The 24,558-nt window shown below is 50.3% G+C and overlaps 1 protein-coding gene across 7 annotated transcripts in view; it reads right to left on the bottom strand.

The window, feature by feature from the left end:
• Positions 1-15,993: 15,993 nt before the first annotated feature.
• PAX2 (paired box 2) overlaps positions 15,994-24,558 on the bottom strand; it is an 88,520-nt gene continuing 79,955 nt past the window's right edge. For 4 of the 7 annotated variants that reach the window (XM_086680655.1, XM_086680656.1, XM_086680658.1 and 1 more), the window contains 3 exons: positions 18,885-18,986; positions 16,610-16,696; positions 15,994-16,135 (listed from right to left, as the gene is read on the bottom strand). In XM_086680655.1, coding sequence (XP_086536781.1) covers positions 16,059-16,135; positions 16,610-16,696; positions 18,885-18,986 — 266 coding nt within the window. In that variant the 3' untranslated portion in view covers positions 15,994-16,058. The remainder of the gene's footprint in view (positions 16,136-16,609; positions 16,697-18,884; positions 18,987-24,558) is intronic. The other 3 variants (XM_086680653.1, XM_086680654.1, XM_086680657.1) reach the window with 1 other exon arrangement.

Below are 24,558 nucleotides of genomic sequence, written 5' to 3'. Positions count from 1 at the left end.
TGCTTATGGATTGGAAGAACAAATATTGTTAAAATGTCCATGCTACCCAAAACAATATACACATTTAATGCAATCCCTATCAAAATACCACTAGCATTTTTCACAGAACTAGAACAAATAATCCTAAAATTGGTACAGCACCACAAAAGACCTCAAATAGCTAAAGCAATCTTGAAAAAGAAAAGCAAAGCTGGAGGCATCACAATTCTGGACTTCAAGCTATATTTCAAAGCTTTAGTCATCAAGACAGTATGGTCCTGGCGCAAAAACAAACAAATAGATCAATGGAACAGAACTGAAAACCCAGAAATAGACCCACAACTATATGGCGAACTAACCTTCAACAAAGCAGGAAAGAATATCCAATGGAGAAAAGACAGTCTCTTCAACAAATAGTGTTGGGAAAACTTGACAGCAACACGCAGAAAAATGACACTGGACCACTTTCTTACACCATACAAAAAAAATTCAGAATGGATGAAAGACATAAATGTCATCGAAATCCCAGAGGAGAACACAGGCAGCAACCTCTTTGACCTTGGCCATAGCAACTTCTTACTAGACGCATCTCCTGAGGCAAGAGAAATAAAAGCAAAAATGAATTATTAGGACTTCATCAAGATAAAAGGCTTCAGTCTTTTAAGGCAACCTACGGAATGGGAGAAGGCATTTGCAGGTTACATATTTGATAAAGGGTTAATACCCAAAATCTGTAAAGAACTTTTCAAACTCGACACCCAAAAAACAAATGGTCCAGTTAAGAAATGGGCAGAAGACATGAATGGAAATTTTTCAAAAGAAGACATCCAGATGGCTAACAGACACATGAAAAGATGCTCAACATCGCTCATCATCAGGGAACTACAAATCAAAACTATAATGAGATACCACCTCACACCTGTCAGAACGGCTAAAATTAACAACACAGGAAACAACAGGTGTTGGTGAGGATGGAGAGGGGAACCCTCTTACACTGCTAGTGGGAATGCGACCTGGTACAACCACTCTGGATAAGAGTATGGCAGTTCCTCAAAAAGTTAAAAATAGAATTACCCTACAATCCAGGAATTGCACTACTAGGCGATTATCCAAAGGATACAAACTGATTCGTAGGGGCATATGCACCCCAGTGTTTATAGCAGTATTATCAACAATAGCCAAATTATGGAAAGAGCCCAAATGTCCATTGACTGATCAATGGATAAAGAAGATGTGGTATATATATATATATATATAATCAGAATATTACTCAGCCATAAAAAAGAATGAAATCTTGCCATTTACAATGATGGGGATGGAGCTAGAGAGTACCATGCTAAGCGAAATAAGTCAGTCAGAGGAAGACAAATACCATATGATTTCACTCATATGTGGAATTTGAGAAACAAAACAGATGAACATAGGGGAAAAATAAAGACAGGCAAGCCATAAGAGACTCTTAACTATAGAGAATAAACTGAGAGTTGCTGAAGGGGTCGTGGGTGGGGAGATGGGCTAAATGGGTGATGGGGACAAGAACCTAAATCAGAATGCATCCTTGTGGTTCCTCTGTTCATAGTATTTTCTGTAAAATACGAGTTATATCCAGTGACTTGTTCAGATTCAGGTTTGATATTTTTGGAAATACCAATTAATAGGTTTTGTTGTTGTTGTATTTTCATCAAGAGGCACATAATGTTCCGTTATTTCTTTTTTTGGGAAATTAACAGCCATCAATGATTGTTGTCTAGATTTATTTTTCCGTTAGGGATTACAAAATGATAATATTCTAGTCCCATCCATGTCTTCTTCATTTATTAGCTGGAAGACTTCTATAAAGAGAAACTTCCCCTCACCTACTATTTGATTCTCCTAAGGGACAGTTCATATAAGAAACACAGTAGAAGTATACTTGATTTTTTTCTCTTTATCAGTTTCCCAAATAATTAGTTGATTTCCTAGAAACCTCCAAAGAAGATCAATAAGGCTTTTCTTTTAGGTACAACTATGGACCCATGAATTTAAATACATTTTATGATTTTTAATTAATTGCAGTTATTCTCATTGATGCTCAGTCATTGGCCAATGAGAGCCTCTAATTGGCAACTAAGTCCTTTTAATATGACCCTAGTATTCTTTAGTAGATTTTTTGCTTTCTGATATGACAAGATTTCCAGGATCATCTTTTACATTTCCTATTTCAGACTTGGAATCTACCATTTTCCCAGAGTACTTGCTTCTTTTAGTGCAAAGTGGTATTTAAAGACCACAATCTGGGGATTGGGGTGCTTGGTATTGAGTTGGTCATTTTCTTTTTCTTTTTCCATGGATAGATCCAGGAAACTAATTTTTAAAAAAAGGTAAAATGCATTGAGTTTTTACTAATACATCCAATTAAATCCAGGACTATGGAGCTTTTACTTATCTTTGTTGATTTTCCATCTGGTTTTGTTTGTTTGTTTCTCTCACACTGAAAAACTCCATGAATATTGATATCATTATTTATTTTCTCTATTAATGTATGTCCCACTAGGGAATGTATGTACAGTCAATGACTAGGTTTTAAATTACTTGAAATGGTTTCTGTTTATGTGGTTGTGACACCAGCTCCACGAATAGTTAGGTCCATTTGTCTCATTTTGCTTTTTTTTGGGGGGGGGCAGAGATTCCTTATTAATTTACTTACTTTTGTTGTATTATTATATAAAATCTTTGCATGGTTCTAAAGTCAAGTCTACAAAATAAGATATAGTCAGTTATGTCTATTTTCTACCCTGTTCCTCATTGTTTATTTCCTCCCCTCTTCAATAGATGAACATTTTAAAAAGTCTTTTGGTTCATATTTCCATTTTGTAAAATGTGTGTAAATAGGTATATGTGTTCATATTCCTCCTTTCTTTATGAGATAGGTGGTTGCTTATTATACATATTTTCATCCACCTTAACACTGGTCTTTTAATAAAATTAGTGTTTAGGGATATGTTACACACTTTTGTCGTGGCTCAACCTGCCCCCTGGTTTGCTTCTTACTTAGGGACACATGCTAAAGCAGATACCCAATGGCAAGGGCACGGATGTGCTCTAAAGGGAAATGGGCCTGGGTTTGAATTCCAGCTCTACCCCTTACTTGCCTTGTGACTCTGGGCAAATATATTAACCAATCTCATTATTTTTATCTATAAAATAGAAACAGTAAAACCTTCTTAACAGGGTTATTGTGGATAATGCAGGAAAAGTACTGATTACCGTGCCTAGTCCATGCTAAAGTTTGGATAAAGGTGAGTTGTTTTCAATTGTGTTATTATTATTAGCTCTGGGTTTTCTTTTATATATTTGTCAACTTGATGGTTCTAAGAATCTTACAAGTACAGTACTGAACGTGATTTACCGTCCTTTCTAGCTCCTGAGGGAGCAGACATCTTTTGGCCCAAATGAGCACTCAGAACACTGAATGCTGTTAGGGCTGTTCAGATACTACTCGGCAATCAGAGACCGCCTCCTTCCGACCCCAGCCCAGGCCCCTCCATTCTGGCCAGCTCCACAGCACTGTGTCCTGTCTTGCAAAGCCAATGCTATTTTTGTTTGTTTGTTTTGCCTTGCCAACTTTCCTTCTTGGCTCAGTTCTTTCCTGTCCCAGGCTATATCATCCCTCCAGAAGCTGCTTCCAGACCTTTGCTGCATCCTGAGGAAGGTTCTATTCAAACTTAGGACTCTCTCACTCTGTTCTCAGGGCCTTGGGACTCATGTTAAGAGTTCTGTCCTCTTTCTTTTCACTGATCTCGAGGCTTTATTACTGTGTGACATCACCACCACTCTGCCATTGAGTCATGGCATCCTTATATCAGTACCTCATTACCAAGTTAACATGATTACACTGTCAGGTTGTCATTTTATTGCTGGGTTGTATGCCTTGTTACAGTCATTTCAACACTGATTCACTGCAATCACTGATTACATGGTTACCTCATTACCAAAATACAGCCCATACTGTTAACCAATATATTGACTCATAATTTCCTGGTTGATATTAGTAAATTGTCATATGGTTATTTTATTTCTAGATTACATTATTACATATGATTATTATTATTATTACATTATCACTTGTATTTGATGACATATCTTTACTGCATTATATGTATTATTGTAGGATTACCTTAAGCGTTATACTATTGTAATTTGTCACAAAGTTACACTGGCTTATCCAAACTGATATGCAAATTTGGAGGATAGGTGGGAAAGCAAAGGTAGGAAGGTATAGCTCCTAATTCTACATCCCAAGGCCAATTCACACCCCTGAGCTACTGCTCTTTAATTCTGTCTATTGGACATCATGCCCAAGCATGCCAAACTCAGGCATGTAGACAAAGTCACGTTCATTGTTTCTAGTACCAAGTCAGCCTCTTGTCTTAACACTGCTGATGGCCTCATCAGCCATCCAGGCTCTTGGAACACAAACCTTGGAGCCAATCATCTTTTGTTCTCTCTCTCTCCCTCACCTTCAGATACAATTGGCAGCCAAGTCCCGATATGCTATCTCAATGAGGCTGCCACCAGGCCTTCTTGAACTTCTTGGAGAGAAGATCCCTCTGCTCACCTCATCCCCTTCTGCTTGTCATGGGAGACTTCTCTATCACAAACCTTCTTTCCATAGGTCAACTTCTCTCTCTCTCTCTGTCTCTCATAACTCTACCAGCTTCCTAATGATCTCTTTGCCTCAACTTTTCCCTTTAATCACCCTGTTTGGCAGCCTGAATTAACTCTGCAAATAAAACTCTGCATCTGGCCATCATCAGAAGCAGTCAATGACAGGAGAAAGGCCAAACTCAGCCTGGCATTCATTGCTCTTCACAAACTGGTCTCCCTCATCCCTCTCATCTGATCAGTATCCAAGTCCTGTCAGTTCAACCTTTGGGAAGTATAGCAAAATCATATTTGGAAAGTTCTCTTTCCAACTTTTTTACCCCTTCCTTCTCTGACCAGCCCCATGCTTCAGCCAACCCATGTCTCTGCACAGAGCATGCTTCTTCCAGACTCTGGGCTTTGCTCTTCTAGGAAGTCCTTCCAGCCATTCTCTTGACCAATCTAACCTCCAGCTCTCAGCAGCCTCATCTGAACCCACCTAGCATAGCTGGTTTGGGTCAGTCTCAGGCGCTCACAAGTATCCTGAGGGTTTCCCATCTCCCCAGTCACGCCAGCATGTCTTGGGCTTCCAGGAAAGATCTGACTCTGAGGAGCTTGGCCCCAGAGTCAGGCTAGGGATAGAGCCAAGACAAGGCTAGGCTTTTATTCATTAATTTATTTATTCAACAAATGTTTTCTGATATCCATTAAGTGCCAGGTTAGAAGGATAAGGACATGGACTCCATTCTCATGAAATTAACATTTTGGTGGAAAGACAGACAATGCATAAATAAGGTGACATGTTGATGAATGGAAGTTTGGGAGCTATACAAGCACATCAAGGGGTCAGGGAAGGCTTTCTGGAAGGAGTAACATTTAATCTGAGATCTCAAAGATGAATAGCACTTAGTAAAGTTAGTTGGCGGAGGGCGTCACAGGGTAGAAAGACGTTTGTAGGCTGGGAGAAAAACCAGAAAGGGAGGTCAGTGGGACTCAGAAAGGGAGGACGGTAGAGAAAGCAAGGGAAGCATACTGGAGGTGAGGCTGGGACTTTGTGCCTTGAGAGTCAAGTCAAGAGTTTGAACTTGACACCCTGTGGGTCCATGGTGGTCCACCAAAGAGTGTCAAACTGGAAGGTAGTGTGTATGTGTATGTGTGTTTGTGTGGAGGGGCACAACAAGATACTACTTGTATTTTTAAAGATAATTGTTAGTTGTTAGCAAGAGCCTAAATCAGGAGTTCAAGTGGAGCTGCTGATGGCTCAGCCTTGGGTGGTGGTCAGGAGCTAGAAGCAACTGGCCCAGATTTCATATGTTTATGGGAGGCTGAACCAACCGGACTTGGATTCTGGTTGGATGAGAGGTATAAGGGAGAGGAAAGAGTCAAGGACAACCAGTAGGATTCTGACTTGAGCAGTTGTGTGAAAGATGGTGCCATTCCCTCACACCAGGATCAAGTGGGACAATCATATCTTGGGCTACCCACAAAGAGTTACCCAAGATGGCTGAGGGTAATGATGGAGGAGTACAGGGAGTTATGGGGCCTAACCTAGTCAAGAGGTCAAAGAGGCTTCCTGGTTGGCCTAAGCTGATGACAAGACCTGACTAAATGCACCTGAGGGTCTACAATATGAGGTTGGACATAGGATTGGGATGTGGAAGGATGTGGAAGCGAGGAAGCAAGAGGCCTGAAGACTTGGAAGTGGACTCAGGGTGGCCCAAGTCCTGGGTGACTCCAGCCTTGGTTGGTGACAGATGGCTGGGCTGGGCTGGGCTGCCCTCTCCTCCTCCGATAATTAATCCCGCGCGGGGGCCGCGGGCGATGACAGGGCTGTCTAGCGTGCACTTAAGCATTAAATGACCAATTTCTGTCAGACTAACTTCCCCAGCCTCCCTGTCCCCTCCTCTGCCGCCCACCCCCCGCCTGCACCCCCTCCCTCCGCTCCCTGCACTCTGAGTTTTTCAGCAACTGATGGCTCCTGGTTCATTTCTGTGGAATTAATTGGTCCCTGAATGAATTCTGTTGACAGGGCAATTTATCATGTGTTTGGGCTGACAGTGCGGGTGTCGGGGGGTAAGGGGGTGGGGAGACGAATGGGAGATGAAGGGGAGGAGGGGGTCTGAATTGGGGTGAATATTGACCATAGATGGGGGCCTGAGAGGTGCCATCCCAAGGGCTTGGGGTGCCATAGGGCACCCCCACTCATGGCTTCATCCTTTGCTATACATTCTTGGTCCCATAAGTTTGAGAGAAAACTCCAATTGGAAAGCACCCCCAAACTTTCCCTGGCTTCTCCCCAACTCTTCAATCATCTCAAATGGGGGTGTCTTCATTGGGAGAATTTAGTACTACCCTAAATTAACCCTCTGAAGGCGAAAATGAGGCCTGGGGCTCTGGGAGAGAATAAGGGTGTGTGTGTGTGTGTGTGTGTGTGTGTGTGTGTACATGCACGCGCACGCTCATGCACTCAAGGAGCAAAGGACTGATTAGTCTGGGGGGTAAGGGGGCTGGTCCCCAGGGAGTTGGGCGCTCAGCCGGCCTGACTAACAGGGGCCTAAGGGACTGGCTAATTAGGGTATTGGGATGCTTTGGGCAGGTGGGGGTGTGGGGGGAGGCAGAGAATGTAGTTGGCCCCAAATGGCTGCTTCCTTTGTCTTCCTCCCTTAGTCCCCTACCTTGCACCCTCAATGGGCTCCACCACTCTCCTGTCTCAATGCTTGCAGCCCCTATCTCTAGAGACCTCTGGGCAGACACTGGGAAGAGAGATAGGAAAAGGCCGTACTAACTCCCAGATGGGAGAGATGGCAACAAATAAATAAATCCATGCCTCCTCCTTCTACAGTTCAAAAAACCCTCCTCCATCACCTTCACCATCTGAATATACCTACTCGACCTCCACAGAGGTTTCTTGAATTCTCCGGCTCACAGAGATTGCCTGAGCACCTAGAGTTTATAACTGTAGAAGCCTAGGATGTCAAAGTGGGAAGGAGTCCTAGAGGCCATCTGGGTTTTACACATGAGGAAACTGAGGCACAGAGAGAGGAAGGGCCTTACTGGCCCTTTTAGACCCAATTTTTGCATCCCTTCTGCTCTTGGCTTAGAGATGCCTCCATGCACACATGCTTGTTGTTCTGCCTCTAGGTCGCATATGGGGGCTGGGAATTCCTTGTGGGGGAGCGCTGGGAGGATGGGTCTTCTACAGACTTCTCCTATAAGGCAGTTGAGGTCATGCCCGGTCACTTGGGGATGGACAGTCACAAAGATCAGATCATGAAAATGGGCCTGAGTGGCTGCTGGGGTTCTTTCAGGTAGGGAGGCCACATGGAGGAGGGGGATGTGGATCAGATCAGAAAGGGAGGAGCAGTGCAATCTTGGGAGGGGGTGTCCAGTTGCTTTGTCCTGACAGATGGAACCAGCCTGGCCAAGGGGAGCCAGAGATCTACCACCCGTGTGTGTTCTCTCTGCTGCTGGCTGGCAACACGCTCCTGCTGTCAGACATCCTTCTGAATCCCCAGGAGATTCTTCTACAACTCTACCCTCCTCAAGGCTGGGCCCAGCCCTGCTCCCCACACTCTGAGCAGACAGAAGTTGTGCCTCCTAAATTCCCTCTGAGTAACCCCGGCAGTTCCCTTCCCCTTATGGCCTTCCTCTCCCAGTAGAATTCTCTGGGTCCTCCCCCCTCCCTCACCCCTATGCCTCTGCCCCATTCTTTCAGACCTCCTTCCATAAGCCTCTCACATCCATCTTCAAACAGCCTCTCTTCACCCCCTACCCCTGCCTTCCACCCTCTGCCTCAGCCAGCAGGCTTATCCACAGCCCTTAGCCTGAAAGAACATACCCTTGAACTCACCAATCACAACGTCTCAAGCCTTTTCCTCTCCAAACCTTTCAAAAGAATTGTTTACACTCTGTCTCCAGCTTCCTCAGGTCTTGGCCACATCCCCTCCCCCGTCCCCACCCCAGTCCTCCCTCCACCTTCAAAAAACACTAGCTTTCTGGTCACCACGTATCCCCTATTCACCAAATGCAATGTCCTTTTCCTTAGTCATACAGCAAAAAACCAAAATTTGGTGTATTCATCAAACAGCTATGCCTATACATGCCAAGGACCTTATTGTCTCTTTGCATTTTTTAATTTAAATTTCATTTTTTTCCAATAAAGTTAAAATTACATTAAAAGGGTATATACCCAGAGATACCTTACTCCTTTGGGTCTGCATCTACACTGTTCCCCACACAGGGACAGCTGTTTTTATTAGATTGGTGTTTATCTTTCCAATGTTTATGTATATAGAAGCAAATGGTTTCTATTTTTCCTTTTTCTTATACAGTGTGTCTACTGCTCGACACCTTTCTTTTCTTTTTTGCTTAAAAATATAACCTCATCATTTTTCCATGCCAGTGTCCTTCCTGAGTGAATCCTGAGTGTAGACCGCCATTATCTCTTGCCTGGGCCACTGTAGTACAGGCCTGTCTGTACCCAATATCTCTTCTCATATCCTACTCCTCACATCATGGACAGAGAGCTCTTCCAAAAACACAGGCCCATTAAGCCATTCTCTCTTGCTCAAAACATTTCATGGCTCTCATCGCCTATAGAAAAAAAAAATTCAAAGTTTTTAACAGGGCATTTGTGCACTCTACAACTGTGTAAGTCAGAACCCTTTCAGTTGCAATTGACAGACATTCAACACATTTGCTTAAGTGAAAGAAAGGAGAAAGTACTGGCTTAGGACCCTGGAAGTCCAAGAGTGGTCTTGTTTCAGGCCTAGCCGGCTCCAGAAGCTTGGATAAAACCAGCAGAACTCTTTCTCTCTACTTCTCAGCTCTGTGTCCCTGCCTGACTCTGAGTGGGTCTGCTTTCTCCACATGGTGGGTGGCAGTCCTTAGGGGTCCAAAGCCCTTATCGCTTGAGCTTATAGGCCGAGAGAAGAGAACTTCTCTCTTCCAGTTCCCAATAATGAGCCTTCTGACAAGACTCTGTTCCTAACTTGAGGACTATGTGCTTTGGACAAGGACATGAGGTCCTCATTGGCCAGATGTGGGTCTCAGGCCCACAGCTATGGTCAGGGGTTGCTAGGACACTCTGATCGACAGCCCCATAAGCACTGTACAGGATGGTGGAGGGGCAGTGTCCCACTGGATGAAGAGATGCATCCTCAACGCCCCCATGGGGACAACGGTGGCAAAGAGTCACCCTAGGTAACGGAGGAAGTTGTTCAAGGAGTTCTGTGATCACATCAAACCACTGGGCTGTGAGAGAAGTAGGAACAGCCTCTGCCCTTTCTCACTTCTTTCTTAGCTACTCGGCTGCTCTCTGGGGGTCATCCTCCTCTTCTATGTGACTGAGGGTTCCTCTCATCCCTCACTCTTTACTGTTTCTCTCCCCTGCCTCAGCCCCCTGCCTACTCACAATTTCTTGTTCTCATCACCCCATTCATTTATTTGTCCATCACACATTTGCTGAGCTTCTGTGTGCCAAACACTGTCCAGGCATTGGCGATACAGCAGCAAACAGATCACACAAAAATCTGCTCTCACGGAGCTCACATTCTAATGGGAGAGGGCAAGACAGAAGCCGATAAAACCTAATCTTTCAGGTGGTGGTAAAGAGCATGGAGAAGCAGAGGGATGTTTAAGTTGGTCGGGGAAGGCCCTGTTGATAAGGTAACATTGGAGCAGAGTCCTTAAGGAAGTGGGGCGAGTGTCAGGGGGTATTAAGCACATCAAGTGCAAGTGTCTTGAGAAGGCTCATGCTTGGAGAAGCCAAAGTATTGTGCAGGGGTCAGCAGGCTCAGAGCACAGTGAGCTAGAGGAGGTAATGGGAGGTGACTTATAGCAGCGGAAGGGATGTGGGGGCGGGGAGAGAGCCAGAATGTGCAGGGCCTTATAGGTCAGTTTTAGGATTCTGACTTTGACTCCGCAGGAGAAGGGGAGCCACTGGAAGGCTCTGGGCAGAGGAGGGACGTGGTCTGCTCTACATTTTGGAGCATGAGTCTGGCTGCCTGGGGGAGAACAGCCTGGGGTGGGTGGGGCAAAGATGGAAGCAGAAAGACTGATGAGAATGTTCTTTTGTAAACCCAGGTAGACGATCTTAGTGGCGTGGACTAAGACAGTGCAGGGCGGGTGGTCCGAAGCGGTCCAATTCCATGTCTGTTTTATTTTTTTTTTTAAATTTTTTTTTTTCAACGTTTATTTATTTTTGGGACAGAGAGAGACAGAGCATGAACGGGGGAGGGGCAGAGAGAGAGGGAGACACAGAATCGGAAACAGGCTCCAGGCTCTGAGCCATCAGCCCAGAGCCCGACGCGGGGCTCGAACTCACGGACCGCGAGATCGTGACCTGGCTGAAGTCGGACGCTTAACCGACTACGCCACCCAGGCGCCCCTTCCATGTCTGTTTTAAAGGTAGAGCCGTCTGATTGCGCCAGTGGATCAGAAGTGGAGTGAGAAAGATGAGGGCGTCAGGGAAGATGTGAATCTTTGGCTTGAGTGGTAGAATGGAGCTGTCCTCCACGGAGACGGAGACGGAGACGAGGAAGACTGGGGAATCCCCTCAGGGCCTCCGCGGGGCTTTGCTCCCCACGGGGAATGTCCTCATTGTCTCCCGCGTCCTGTGTGCTGTCCTGATTGGCTCGGCTTGGATTTGTGCTAGAGTCCAATTCACGTAGCAGAGTCATTGGTGCAAATACGGTGTCTACATGCGCAGGAGGGGCGGGGAGCGGGGCAGCTTCCCTAAAGGGGCCGTGTAGGTGATGGATACCATTTTGACATTTTCCAGCACAGTATCCTGGCTCTCAACTACTTTTACGCTTCATCTCCCGCCATCTCCCTCCACCACCCCCCCCCCACCCCACCCCCGTCTCTCCCCAGGCACCTGATTCTCCAGCCACATTTTATCTGGTATATTTCCATGCCTCTATGTCTTTCCTCCCGCTGTTCCTTCAACCCAGGACACCTTTATTCATCTGTTTCTAATTGTCATACTTGGTGCACCTCAGCTGGGAACTCTGTGGGGTGGGGCAGGGACAGGACCTGCCAAGTCAAAATTAGGTGAGTTCTGGGGGATACTGAAACTAGAGAATGGGCCCTCTTGGTGTTTGGGGTGGGTAAATGGGGCTGCAGTTAGAACAGGAAACTGGCCAAAGAGGGCAGAACTGCTTGGGGGCCCCTCAGATTTCCAAGCGGAAATCAGTACCTCAGGAGGGGCACAACGTGAAAGCTTCTAGGCAAAGATGGTCACTGCAGACAATGGGATCCTCGCTGTCCAACCTCGCTGTCTGAAGGTGACCAGAATAGAATAGAAGGCAGGGGGTTCTGGTGGGACCCAGGTAAGGGCTGGCTTCTAATTTAATGAACCCTGGGAAGGTTTCCCAGTCTAGGGGCACCTGGAGGCAAAGCCAGGTACTGGGGGCCCGGTAGCCTTCTACATGATGAGAGCAGCATTGGCTGGGCCAACTCAGGAATTTCCAGGAACTCACCCACTGGGCATCAGGCAATAACTAGGGGTTCTGCTGGATGGATGTCCTGGGTCTTGATGGATTCCGAGCAGGATCTCCCAAGTGGGGTGTAACTTTTCCAGGAAGTACAAAAGAATCTATTTAGGCATGAGATGAGAACACTAGAACTTCTCTTTCTATGTATTCCAATCGCACCCTTTTTCTTTTTTTTACGTGCTATGAAATTCATAACGTTAGTCCGGTAGTACATTTACGGAATTTGTAAATAAGGAAATATACCTATATTGGGGGTACACGTTCAGAATTCTTTTTGCCAATAGATGTGTATGATCAAAGAAGTCTGAAGACCATTCTTCTAGGAGACTCACTGCGCAGGGTGGAAAATCGGGACTGTCATTTGCTGAGATGGGGAATAGGGAGGAGACCTAGGTGGAGAGGGACAAGAGAGGGGATAGCCTTGATTAGGGGCTTGCTGATTTGTTGGGGATCCTTCATATCCTCCTGAAGTCCCATGATGTGGGTGAAGCTGGGCAAATGGGCTGGGGGAAAGAAAGGCCCCTGGGATCCTGGTGGGAAGGAGGTGTCCGGGAGATACCAGCCAAGGGAGAAGGTCACTCCTTAGTCTGCCTCCAGGCCTTGGTTGCCGTCCTTGGCAGCTCAGAGTTTCAATAGTCTTTCAAGTGAGAAAAGGCAGAGTTGGGGTCTAAAGGCCGAGAAAGAAAGTCTCTGCGAGCAGAGAGACCAGGTGGAAGCTGTGGCCTTTGTGGCAGGGCTGGAGTTGGGAGGTTGCTGGAGAGATAGAGGGGGTACCCCTTCCAAGTACCTCGGATGCAGCTTGGACAATCCTGGACAATCACTCCATCCCTCCCCAAAGCAGGAACAGAGAGACACAGGGACGGAGGCACAAATCCTTCCCCGGACAAGAACAGTAAGAGTGTCCGAAAAAACGAACTGTTCTCCTACTTCTCCACTACCAGACCCTCCCAGGGCCGTACAGACCCACGGAAACATAAATAGAAGCCACCGACAGACACACAGACAGAAGCGCCTAAGCGCCCTCTCCGGGACAAAGCCAAGGGCACATGAGGTCCGGTGAGCGGCAAGTTCTCCCTGAGTCTCCGCGGGTCTGGGCACTGTCCAGGCCTGGAAGCAAATGACCGGCGAGGAAACTCGTGGCAGGCGTCTGCGGCCTCCACGGTCGCTGTGTGGACTCAGGGGATAAAAATGCGGCCGAGGGATGAGCGGAGGAAGGAGCGGGCACAGCAGGCAACCCCCACCCACGGGTAGAGCGCCTCCGACGTTGCGTTCCGAGAGCCTGAACCCTCAATCGGGGTGACCAAATAGGCCTGGTATAGACGCCTAACTCGAAGTTACCTAAGTTTTGGAAAGCGAAACTCCTTGCCCCCAGAGCGGGGCGGGCGGTGGGGGTAGCTACTGAAGGGAGGACTCATCTGGGCCTTTGCTGGATTTCAGCCATCACGAAAGGGTCTTGGCAAAGGGGTGACAGGGAGGTCACGGTTGGAGGATCACTGAGTCAGGTATTTGGGGTCGACCAGTGTGAGAGGAGGCCTGTCCCAGAGACAGGGAGAGACAAACCTGGAGCCATGGGGAGTGCCATACAAAATTTTATTATTATTATTATTATTTATTATTATTATTTATTATTATTATTTATTTCTCATGTGCACAAAAAAAAAAAAAAAAAAAAAGAAGAAAAGAAAAGAAAGAAAAAGAAAAGAAAACGAACCGACGCGCTGAAAGTGGCTAAGGAGACCAGAGCTGTCGGGGATCTCTCGAGGGTTTGGCTGGGTCCTGGGTCTGGGGCCCCTGCCCGGCCAGGCCAGCTCCGCGAGGACTGGGAAGGACCGGGCCTCGGAGTTTGAACCTCAGCGCCCTCGCCGCCCCGCTCGGGCCACTGGAGCCTGGCCGGGCGCCGGCAGTTCCCTTCAACTATTCTCTTTTCTCGTTTTCCTTTTCAAATAACAAGGCTCGAAGGGGAGAGAGATAATCTGGGCGAGGACTCCAAGCCTTTTCGGATTTGTTCAAGGATTTTTATTTATTTATTTATTTATTTATTTTCACTTTTATTGACTTTGTTTCTGTTATTTCGAGTCGTCACGATCCACGGGTGAGGAGACATGCAGGGCGCATCGCCGCTACCGAGAGAGCAACTACGGGGCGGGGCGGCCCAGGGCGCGCGGGGCACGGCCGGAGGGGCGAGCCCGGGGCTGGGGTCGGGGGGCCACCTCGGGGCTAGCCGGCGAGGGCTAGGCGGCCGGGCCGGGGCTGGGGGGAGAGGCCGAGGGAGGGGCGGAGACAGAGACAGAGACAGAGACAGAGGGGGAGAGAGGCGGGGACGAGAGAGATGGAGAGAGGGGGAGAGATGCGGAGGAGAGAGACGAGGAGAGCGAAAACACGGAATTACAGAGAAATAGCCAACGAAACAGAGGCGAGAGGAGTCCACAGGACCATGTTCGTCGTTTTGCATAGAGATTTCTTTTCTTTCGTAATTTTTTTTTTTGTAACATAAAAAATGCCCCCCTCCCCCGGGACGTGCTGTGCTTTAGTAGGCGTGTAGCTGTGTCCCCCCCTCCCCCCCAGCGAGCGGCGACTCTCACAGCACAGACAGAGGGGCGTATCTACAGGCAGGGCGGGCGGGCAGCGGGGACTCTACCGGGCGGGGCGGGGCGGAGGGGCGGGCTTATATACATCGGGGTTCGCCTTCACACGACACACACCGTCTTTTTACAAAGCAGCAGCCTGTTGGGTTTCTGTTTTGTTTTGCTTCTCCTTTTTGGAAAGACCATCATATTAAATGTAGACTTTTCGCGGTTCTGTTCAGTTCCTGCCGGAGGAGGAGGCTGGGGGTGGGGGTGGGGGTGGGGATGGGGCGGGCGGCCCTCACCCCCACCCCGCCGCAGCTCAGACGCCGGCTCAGAACCGGCTCCTACCACCGGCAGATCGCGAGTCTGTGTCGGGGGAGGGGACGTCCAGGAACTACCCGGGAAGACCAGTGCCCGCGGCCTACGGAAACTGGTCCTGCAGCGGGCACTGGGGAGCCTCCGCAGGGGCGAGGAGTTAGGAAGGAGAGGTGCAGAGTCGTGGGGTGGGAAAAGGACAGGCAGGGGGGAAGAATGGGAGGGCCGCAGATGGAAGAGACGCTGAGGTAGGGGCGAGATGGGGCCGAGAGTCTGGTCACTAGTAGGCGTGCCCTGGGGAACCAGGCAGTTCAGGTGGAATAGGGTAGAGCCAAGAGTAGGGCTCGGTGGGTGCGCGCTGCTGGGGCCTGCGTGCCTTGGGTCCCAACTTCGGAAAGACCTGATGACCCCAACCCCCGTCCCAAGAGCCCGGACCCCACGCCATTCCTTTCCGCCTTCTGGGGTAGGGCACACTCGGAAGGTGGGGGCAGTCCGGCTGGCGCGAGCGTAAGGACTTTTCCCCGAGGGTTCGGCAGGGGGCTCTTCCTCCTTCTGCAGAAAAATCGTTTTGTTCTTAATTTCCTTCGCCCAGTCCCTCCAGCGAAGCCTCCAGGCGCCGGAGCGTCCGACGCGGGCTGCTCCGGGGCTGGGCCGCGCTGCAGTCCGCGCTGATTGTGTGTCACAGAAACGTGTCCCCCGCGCGTGGCGGCGGGCCCGGCCAGGGTCCCGCAGTGTGGCTGGTCCGCTCCGGGGCCGGCTCGGGCCAAGTCGGGGCGAGCTGGGTCGCGCCCTCCTCTCGACGCCGCGCAGTCCAGGCAGGCGGGGAGGGGCGGCGGGCGGGGTTGGGGGCGGCGGGCCCGGGCCTGAGGGTCCCGCCCGCGGCTCCACCCGTCCTGTCCGGCCTTCGACGGGGTGGTGTGAAGGGCTGCAGGGTTCCTGGGGTGGGGGTGGGGCTGGGGCGGTGGCCGGGAGGCATCGCGTCGCGTCGGTCCTCCCTCCCTCCGGGGTGGGCGGTCAGACGGGGACGATGTGGAGGCCGAAGCTGTCGGCCTGAAGCTTGATGTGGTCCCCGCGGTAACTAGTGGCGGTCATAGGCAGCGGCAGCAGCGGCAGGGGCGGAGCCCCGGGGGGCGGCACTATAATAATAAGGGGAACCTGGAAGTTAACACAGGAGAAGAATGGGCTGGGTGAGAGGACAAACAGGAGAACAAAAAAGGAAAGAAAAGCAAAGACCTCCCCGGGGCTGGGGTCTGGCGGGATGGGGGCAAGGGAGACCTCGGCTGGGCTGCTGGGCCGGTTGCCCCCATGAGAGCTTCATTCACCGATGGGAGAGGGGCCCGATCAATGGGTGACCGCCGCCGCCCGACTGGGGACTTTCCAGGGGGGCCGAGGGTGGGGGCGGCGCAGAGCCTTCTAACCCCCGGGAAGGGAGAGGAAGGGAGGGAAGGGACGGGAGGCGCGGGCGTCCTCTAGGGATCCCGGGGCCTCAGTGCTGCACTAACAGAGCCTGCCCGCCCGGCACCCGAAGGGCGGGTCGAGGGGAGCGAGACCGGCGTCCGGAAGCAGCCCGGCCAAGCCTGCCCGCGGGCTGACGCGCTGAGCCGCCGGCCAGCCAGGTGGCGTACTCACTTAGTAAGGCGGGGTTGCTGAATCTCCAAGCCTCGTTGTAGGCCGTGTACTGGGGGTGGCTGTACGGGTTGCCGGAGAACTCGCTCCCTGCGGGAGGGTTGGGGAGTGGGGATCAGACCAGCGCAACGCCCGGGCGGACCCGACGTGCCCCGCCAGCGGCCTCCCCCGGGCCCGAGGTGCAGGTGCGGCGGGCAGGACAGAGGCAGAGCAATCCACTGGGTCTGCGTGGGGAGAGCCCGTTGCGGGGGGGTGGGGGGTGGGGCGGGTGCAGAAGCACCGACCGGCCTCGCACATGGGCCTGGGGGCTCGGGGCTCCAACGCGGAGGCGCTCTGGGTCACCCAGGGAGGGTTTGTTCCGGGTCCAGGCGCGCCTACCCCGCTGCGTTGGGGTCTAGGGCCTTTTTAGTGGATACTCTGGTTCTAGGAATCGTAGCCCCCACGGGATGGAAGCCGGGGAGGGTGGCGAAGAAAGGCCCTCGGGACACTTTGTCCCAGATAGTCCTGAGAATGGCATCTCAGCACGGTGCCAATGCAAGGGGTGGGGGTTTCTGCTGGGAAACACCGCCCCCCCCCTCCCGCCTTTCCCTGGAGAGATTCGATAGGCGGGCCACGCAGCAGAAGGAAGCGGTGGGAAGCAGGGGGACAGCCCGCCGGTCCGCGAGCGGTTAGCGGAGGGCCCCGTGGGCTGGGAGCGGACGGAAGCTGCTTCCCTCCCTCCGCGGGAGAAAGGCCAGGCCTCCGGGTTTCCCCCTCGCCCTTTCTCCTGTGTGATGACCCCAGACTGTTTACAGTGATCCCTAACCGCGGGTTAAGTAGAGGAGAAGGGGCCCCTCTCCGAGAGGGAGCTGGGGTGGGGGTGGGGGATGCAGCCACTGGAAAGCCTGTTTATTGACGAGGAGGGAAAGCATGCGTGCAGCAGGATAATGAGCTTCTGAGCTCAACTGTGACCAAGAGGAACTGAGCTATCTCCTTCCCCATCGCTAATGAAACAAGTGTAATTTCCTCATCAGCACTAGATTCTGTTTAACGACTCCCCCCTTGCCACCATGAGCTCTCTGCGGCTCCCCTCATCCCCACCTCCTTGCAGGCTTCCCCCCTCCCTCACCCCCACCTCTCTAAGACCTTCTCCAGCCTCCACCTGCTCACTGCTGGGACCTTCCCAGAAGAATCTCCTTGTCCCCAACACTCCTACCCACGCCCCTCCAGATCTGGCCAGGAATCCCCTCACCTACACCTCCCAGCTTTCCTTAGCCAGTTCCTCTAACTCCCTTCAGCCCCTATGGGGGTACAGCACCCCGGGGCAGTCTTCCTCTTTGCCACTGCCCTTCCCCCCACGCTCTGCCTCCCCAGGGCCGCCCCTGGATGCACGTCCAGGAGTGGGGCCAGTCACCCTCTTCTATCCTCCCCCACCGTGAGGGTTGTGTGTCAGGGAAGGGACACACAAGAGGGCAACCAGCAGGAGTGGACTGCAGGCCCAGCGAGTCTCACCCTCTTGGAGATAAGAGGGTTTTTTTGGTGTGTATACGAACAGAAGCTTCAGCTCTCTCTGGCTTCAAGCCAGGCTCCCAATCTGGGATGGGAGGTTGGAAAGAGCACAATCTCCAGCTACAGTCCTCAGTCCCTAAATCCGGCCTCTGCCTCTCCGATCCACACAGTCCAGACCCAACTCCTCCCAGGAGCAACGAGGGCCCGGTACCTCTGAGGAGACGTGGTTCTCTAGCTTGTCTCTCTGAAGCCAGAGTCTCTCTGGATCCTGCCATAGCCTGTCTTCTGTTCCTCTTTCCTTAGGGACTAGCTCCCTCCTCTCCCTGGGGTGGGGTCAGTTCACACTGGTTTTCCCTGCGGGTTGGTGTGGACCAGGGTGGCTTTGTCTGAGTGACTGACAATGCCCCTGGAAATGGTTCTGGGCTCCAAGTTTCCATGGAAACCAGGGCAGGCCCTTCCAAGCAGTGTCAGCTGGCTGGGGTGGGCTGGGGCACGGAGAGAGGAGCCAGGGCACAGGCTCCGCTGGGTGGGCGCCGTGGAGGGGCCCTGGCATACGGTGGGGTGCACACAAGAGCCCCTTCGGCCAACTCCCTCCCTGGGTTGCTCCTGAGGGAGGACGAGGGACCAACTGCAGCCTCTAGGGAGAGAGAGGGATGGAACAGAAAAGGCTTGGGGGGAGGGGACGTTGGGTCTCCCCCCACCCCCAGCCTCAGACTACAGCCGACTCAGCAGCTCACCCACAGCGTAGTCACCCCCATCTAAACGAGGCAGCTGCACCATTGTCACCTACCAGGCACCATTCCTGCCAGGGTGGAGGTGGGGTAGCTTCCCTGGCCAGTGGGGGGCACGTGAGGGGGGTAACCAGGCAGGGTGGTGCTCGCCATGTCACGACCTAGAAAGACACAAAGGGGAAGGGGTGAGGCCTGGAAGGGAGAGGCCTGCCTCTGCTCCCACCAGGGTACTCCATGGGAAGGACGCTCTTGGCAAGGAGGGAGCAGACATGTGGCAGAAGAGCTGAATGAGCAGGTCCGCGTGCGCCCTTACACGCGTTGAAGCCCGTTAGCTAACGTCTGTCCTATGATCGGCCATGCACCTCTGCTGTTTCCAGCACTTTGTGTGTCTCTGTGTGCGTTCGTGTGCCTACGTGTTCGCCTTTGCTTGTGTCCCTTTGTTGCCCAAACCCAGATGGAGAAGGGTTGGGGGGGTGACCTGCTTTTATTCCTCCTCCCCAGCAAGATACTCAGCTGTGGTCTCTCCAGTAGCCAAATGGACCTCTATCATCTTGTTCACCCCGCACCTCTCTAACACCCCATCTTTCCTTCAGACTTGGAGGGTACCCCCACCCCCACCCATTCTGGGCCCGATGGGTATTTCTTGTCCTCTCTCAGTGGAGCTGCAGGTGCTGGGCCTGGCAGGTGTGGAGAGTGGGGGTGGGGGAGGCATCCAGTGGGTTACTTTGCTCTTAGTGTTTATGGCATTTAAATGATATGGGGCGCTTGGGTGGCTCAGTGGGTTGAGCGTCCGACTTTGGCTCAGGTCATGATCTTGTGGTTCATGAGTTCAAGCCCCGCCTCAGGCTCTGTGCTGACAGCTCAGAGCCTGGATCCCACTTCGGATTCTGTCTCCCTCTCTCTCTGTTCCTTACCCGCTCACACTCGGTGTCGCTGTCTCTCTCTCTCAAAAATGAATAAAGAATTTAAAAAATTTTAAATGATAAAAAAAACCATCCCTGAAGTGAATCAGGGGCTTTGAGCCAACAGTTCAAGTGGATCAGATCAAGTTCCAACGAGCAAACCCCTCTCCCCCCACCAACTGCCGGACCTCAGTCTCTGGAAACTTCTACTAGCTAGAGTCTGGAGGGTGGGAAGCAGGGCTTTCCTTCACAGTGTCCTGGAGCGAAGGTAAAGCAAGCCAGTATTAGGGAGCCACCCATGGTTCACAGACATCTCTGGGATGCAGCGACACCTGAGTGGCCTCCCCTTCTTGCCTGTCCCCTCCATCACCATGAAGGGATCACCACCTCCCTTACGTTTTATGCCTCAATCTGTAATGCCAACAATCTGCCCTCTTCCCTCTCCCGCAGTGCCATGCCCTAGAGACAATGTGATGCTCTCCTGGGTCCCATTTATCCTCTCCAGATTCCCCTTATCCTCCTCCTCTTCAGCCTGTCCACTGTCCCACTCCGGTGCCTCTGTCTGACCCTGAGAAGGCAAGGCGTGGCAAGATGCAGGGAGTCACAGAACTCTGCACATCTGGCCCAGTGCGTTTCCTTTTCCTCAGCTCCCCCCACCCACCCGCAGCTTTCATCCTCCCTATGGCTATTCCAAAGTGCCCCTCGCTCTCCTGGCCACCCTCTCTGTGAATTTCACCTCATCTCCTACTTTTCTGACCCGTGTGAGTTTCCTCACTTCTCCCTCAACACATCTGAGTGATTCAATTCTCCCAAAGTACACAGGGCTACAGCTCAGGCTTTTGCATTTCCAGCTGCCTGCTGAACATTTTCATTAGCTGTCCCACTGTCACCTAAAACTGAGCAGGAATAAACGCAGACTCATCTTCCTCCCAATCAGGTCTCCTGACCCTCTTGAAGACCGCCAGACCAAACACTTTAGAATCCTTCTGGATGTATAGCCTTTGTCCTTCCCCTTTAGATGAAGTCAGTCAGCAAGTGTTATCAATTCCCCTTAGCAATGTCTGTAACATCAGTCCTGTCTCCATAGCCTCTCCCACCTCCATAGCTCAGCTCCTGAGCACCTGCCCCTGGTCAGCCACAACAGTATTTTTGCCTGTATTCCCTGCCTCCACGTTCTTGCCTCTCCCATCTATCCCAAGGGTGGCTGCCTGGCTAGTCCTCATGAAACGTTGCGTTCAACCTATCACTTCCCTTGTGAAGACCGCCACGGATTCTCTGCGGTCCACAGTTGCAATCCACACTCTGCCAAGGCTTTCAAAGCCTCCTGGGTACTCTCCCCACCTGACTTTCTCAGCTCTGATTCTCACTCCACCTGGTTTAGTTGGACTGCTTTCATGGGCGGGTGCGCTGTGGAACCTCTGTGCTTTTGCCGTATCGTTTTGTCTTCCGCATAGCTACCCTCTCCTTCCAGCTCGAGCCTTAAAATGCCTACCATTCTACCCATCAGGGAAGTTTCTTCCTTCCAAATTTCTACAGTGTCTGTGCTGCATGGCTGACCACGACATTATATTTCATAAGGCATCAGACCCGTTGTTTCATATTATGGCTTGCTTCCTCAAATAGACCATAATCAAACTGAGGGCAGGGCCCTGTCTTCTGCTCTGCCTTGCATGGTTGGTAACTCAATAAAGGATGCTCAATAAATATTTACTGATTGATTCTCTATCACTCTGTTGCACTTACAGCCAACGCCAGGCGGGTTGTATTGTTTTCTGACTGTTTCATGTGTGCTGGTCTCCTTTGAAGAGGTAAAGGCTGGGGCAGAATGTCAATGCTGAAATCTGCTTTTTCTCTAAAAATAGTTTGAACAGGCCATTATGAATTTTTAGGGGATGATGAGAGATGACAGTGACTTGTATTGTGACTTATAGCCCATCAAGCAATAGAATGGTTGGTTGTCTTCTCTACTGTCTAATATAGCTAAGGTCTTCTATTTCCTAAAACTCAAGAACAAACAACGGAGCAGAACCATCAGACAAGAGATCACTTCGGACTCCCAGAGAGGAAGAAGGAAGTATCTGTGCCTGCTTTGTTGTGGGTTTTCTTTCATTGACTTCTATTGTCAATAAAAGTTTCACTCCTCCTGACCATCTCTCAGTGGAGTGGGTCTGAAATGGACAAGGACGGCGATATTTATCAACTCCTTGAGAGACTAATAATATGGCATGTGCTGGTCAAAAAGCCCCAAGACAGAGGAGAGTTAGGGAAGATGTAGAGGTTTTGAAATGAGAAAGATATAGAAATCCAATTCCTCCTGGTCCTGCGATCTTAATGCCTGGAAAGCAGCCAGAAAAGTGAAAAACAGGAATCTAAATGCGCCCGAATTCTGATTTTCAGCTGCCTGGTTCCTACAGCCTGCCACACATGAATTCCTTGTAATCTGAGGTTGTGTCATACAATTCCCTACCTAGCTTCGGAGAAAGGAAGAGAGGCTGGATGCCTGGAAAGGTGTCTCCAGCTAGCCTGGAGTTATCCCCACTGCACTGTTTAGTTCCACTGGCTTTTGCTCTTGCAAAACAGTCAGGCTAACTTCCGGCACACAGAAACTTCTGCATGCTGGAAGTCACCCGCGGAATTGTTCCTTGAAAGACACATTCCCAAATTCTAGTTAAAGAACTGAACCTGGGAAGTGCTTTTCAGACATTTTTAAAATGCGGGAGAAGATGCCCAGGACGAGGAAGAAGCACGCAAGCTTCCTGGTGTTCTGCATACAGCTGTGAAGCTGCTGCCACTGCGGACTCTGAAACATCAGCATCACCACAAAGAGGTGCCCATCAGGACCCCTGAGCCAACGGAGGTGCAAGCCGCCGCATACAAAGCACGCTCAATGGCTTCATTAGTACGCAGGTGACACCAGAAGAGGAGGAAAAAATTGACCAAACTCTCGCCAGAGCCATATATTCTTCTGGAACCCCGTTGTCAATAATGGAAAACACGGACCGCAGGAAGTTTTCAAATTACTAAGACCATCGTACCATTTGCCCAGCAGCATTCTTTGAGCAAGCCTCTTTTAGCGAGAGATATGAATGGGTAATGGAATGTGTGCAAGGAAGCATCGGCAGAGCACTGCAGACGGATGGACACACGGGAGCAGAGAGAGATTCGAGAACTGGAAGCACAACCAGAAGGAGGAGAAAACCAGCCACGTGGCAAAACACATAGGTTAGGAAGTACGTGTTACCCGACAGAGGATAGGGAGAGGCAAGAGTGTTTTGCTCACCCACAGTGCCAGTCATGGGACAACAGCACCAGGAATCACAAATGGACAAGAACCCACATGTGACCAGGGGAAGGGGCATTTCGTGTTGGATCCTTGCTTCCTAAGATGACAACGTTTTAAAGATGCAAGAGCCTTCGAGATGATCTAACGTCCTTGTTTCAAAGTTGAGAAAAAATGGAGGCGCGGAGAGGCATCAAGATTTCCTAATGGGTCTAGCGCTAGTAAAGGAGAGAGCCGGGGTTTGAAGCCGTGTCTGTCCCACACCGCCTTTTAGTGATAACGTGAAGCCAGATAATTCCCAAAAGAGCCAAAGGAGAGGAAAAGAAGTCATCCAACAGGCAGAAGCTCATACTGTCGCCGTTGTCATTAAGATGAGTCAAGAAAAAACAGGACATAAAGAATAAAATACTGACAGCGAAAGTCTGTAGTAAAACTCCATGGGGTGGAGTATTAATCTCCTTGGAGAGTTTTCTAAAAAACAAAGAGGCTCTTTAAGAAACAGTAGTAGTCGAGAGTCTTAAAGCACCCAGAAGTGTTAGCAGCACTGTACTTGATGAGGATGTCTTCTCAGTTCAACTGCAGAAGTCCCTGAAGAGTCTACAGCCAATTTCTACAGCAATCACTACATCTGAATCAGACGGTGCACTTTTGTCAGACATTCCTTACCAAATGGGCCAGATCAAATCAACTGTTTTGGAGAATCTAAGTGCAGTTCCTCTTACAAAGCACAGAGAAAAGCAAGGCGAATGACTTTATTAAGAAATTGGAAAATTTCAGTCACCAGAGAATTTATGCTATCTTGTCAGCTCTAAGATTCAAGGGCAGAGTTGTGTTTCTACTTGATCTAGCCTAGCTCGCATTCATCGAACACCGACAACAGCTAGGCACTGTCCGAAACATTTTCTGTGTCTTCTCTCTTTTAATCCTCATATCCACCAACGATGTCGATCTGCTTGTAATCCCCGTTGTATAGATGAAAAACTGAAACTCAGGGGGGCGAAGTGTTATGTTCGAGATTCCACAGAGAGTAGATGGTTGAATCTGGACGACAGAATAAGCAGGACCATAGGAACTGATTCTAGAATGGCATTCTTGAGTATTATAGACCCAGAAAATAGGTATTTGGTCCAGGAAGGTAACCTGGGATGATGCTAAATGAATCCTGCCTACAGCAACATCTTGTGGTTCCTTGTTTCTTGCATGGTTCAGGTTCTTTCATTTTCTACAGCAAGGGTTTTAAACTGGAGTTCACTGATCCTGCAGGAACTCCATAGATACGCTTCACAGGGTCCATGTAAAGCTATACATCAGATGTTATGAGTACACATATATAACATCTAGATGGCCTTTATCATATTCGCAAAAGTATGCCTGACTCAGAGATTGAGAAACACTATTTATAACACACCAAACGAACCTCCTTTCTTTGGCCTATGAAAGACACCGATTTGTTCGAAAGCACTTCAATCGTACCAGTAGACGAGATCCTACAGAGAACAGCAGGAGAATATGTGAGGGAGCGGAGAGTCTTATCTCAAGTAGGGGAAACGT

This window comes from Puma concolor, chromosome D2 (genome assembly GCF_028749965.1).
Source record: "Puma concolor isolate L17-30 chromosome D2, mPumCon1.1.hap2, whole genome shotgun sequence".
NCBI classification, from domain to species: domain Eukaryota; kingdom Metazoa; phylum Chordata; class Mammalia; order Carnivora; family Felidae; genus Puma; species Puma concolor.
This window is presented reverse-complemented; position numbering and strand designations above follow the sequence as displayed.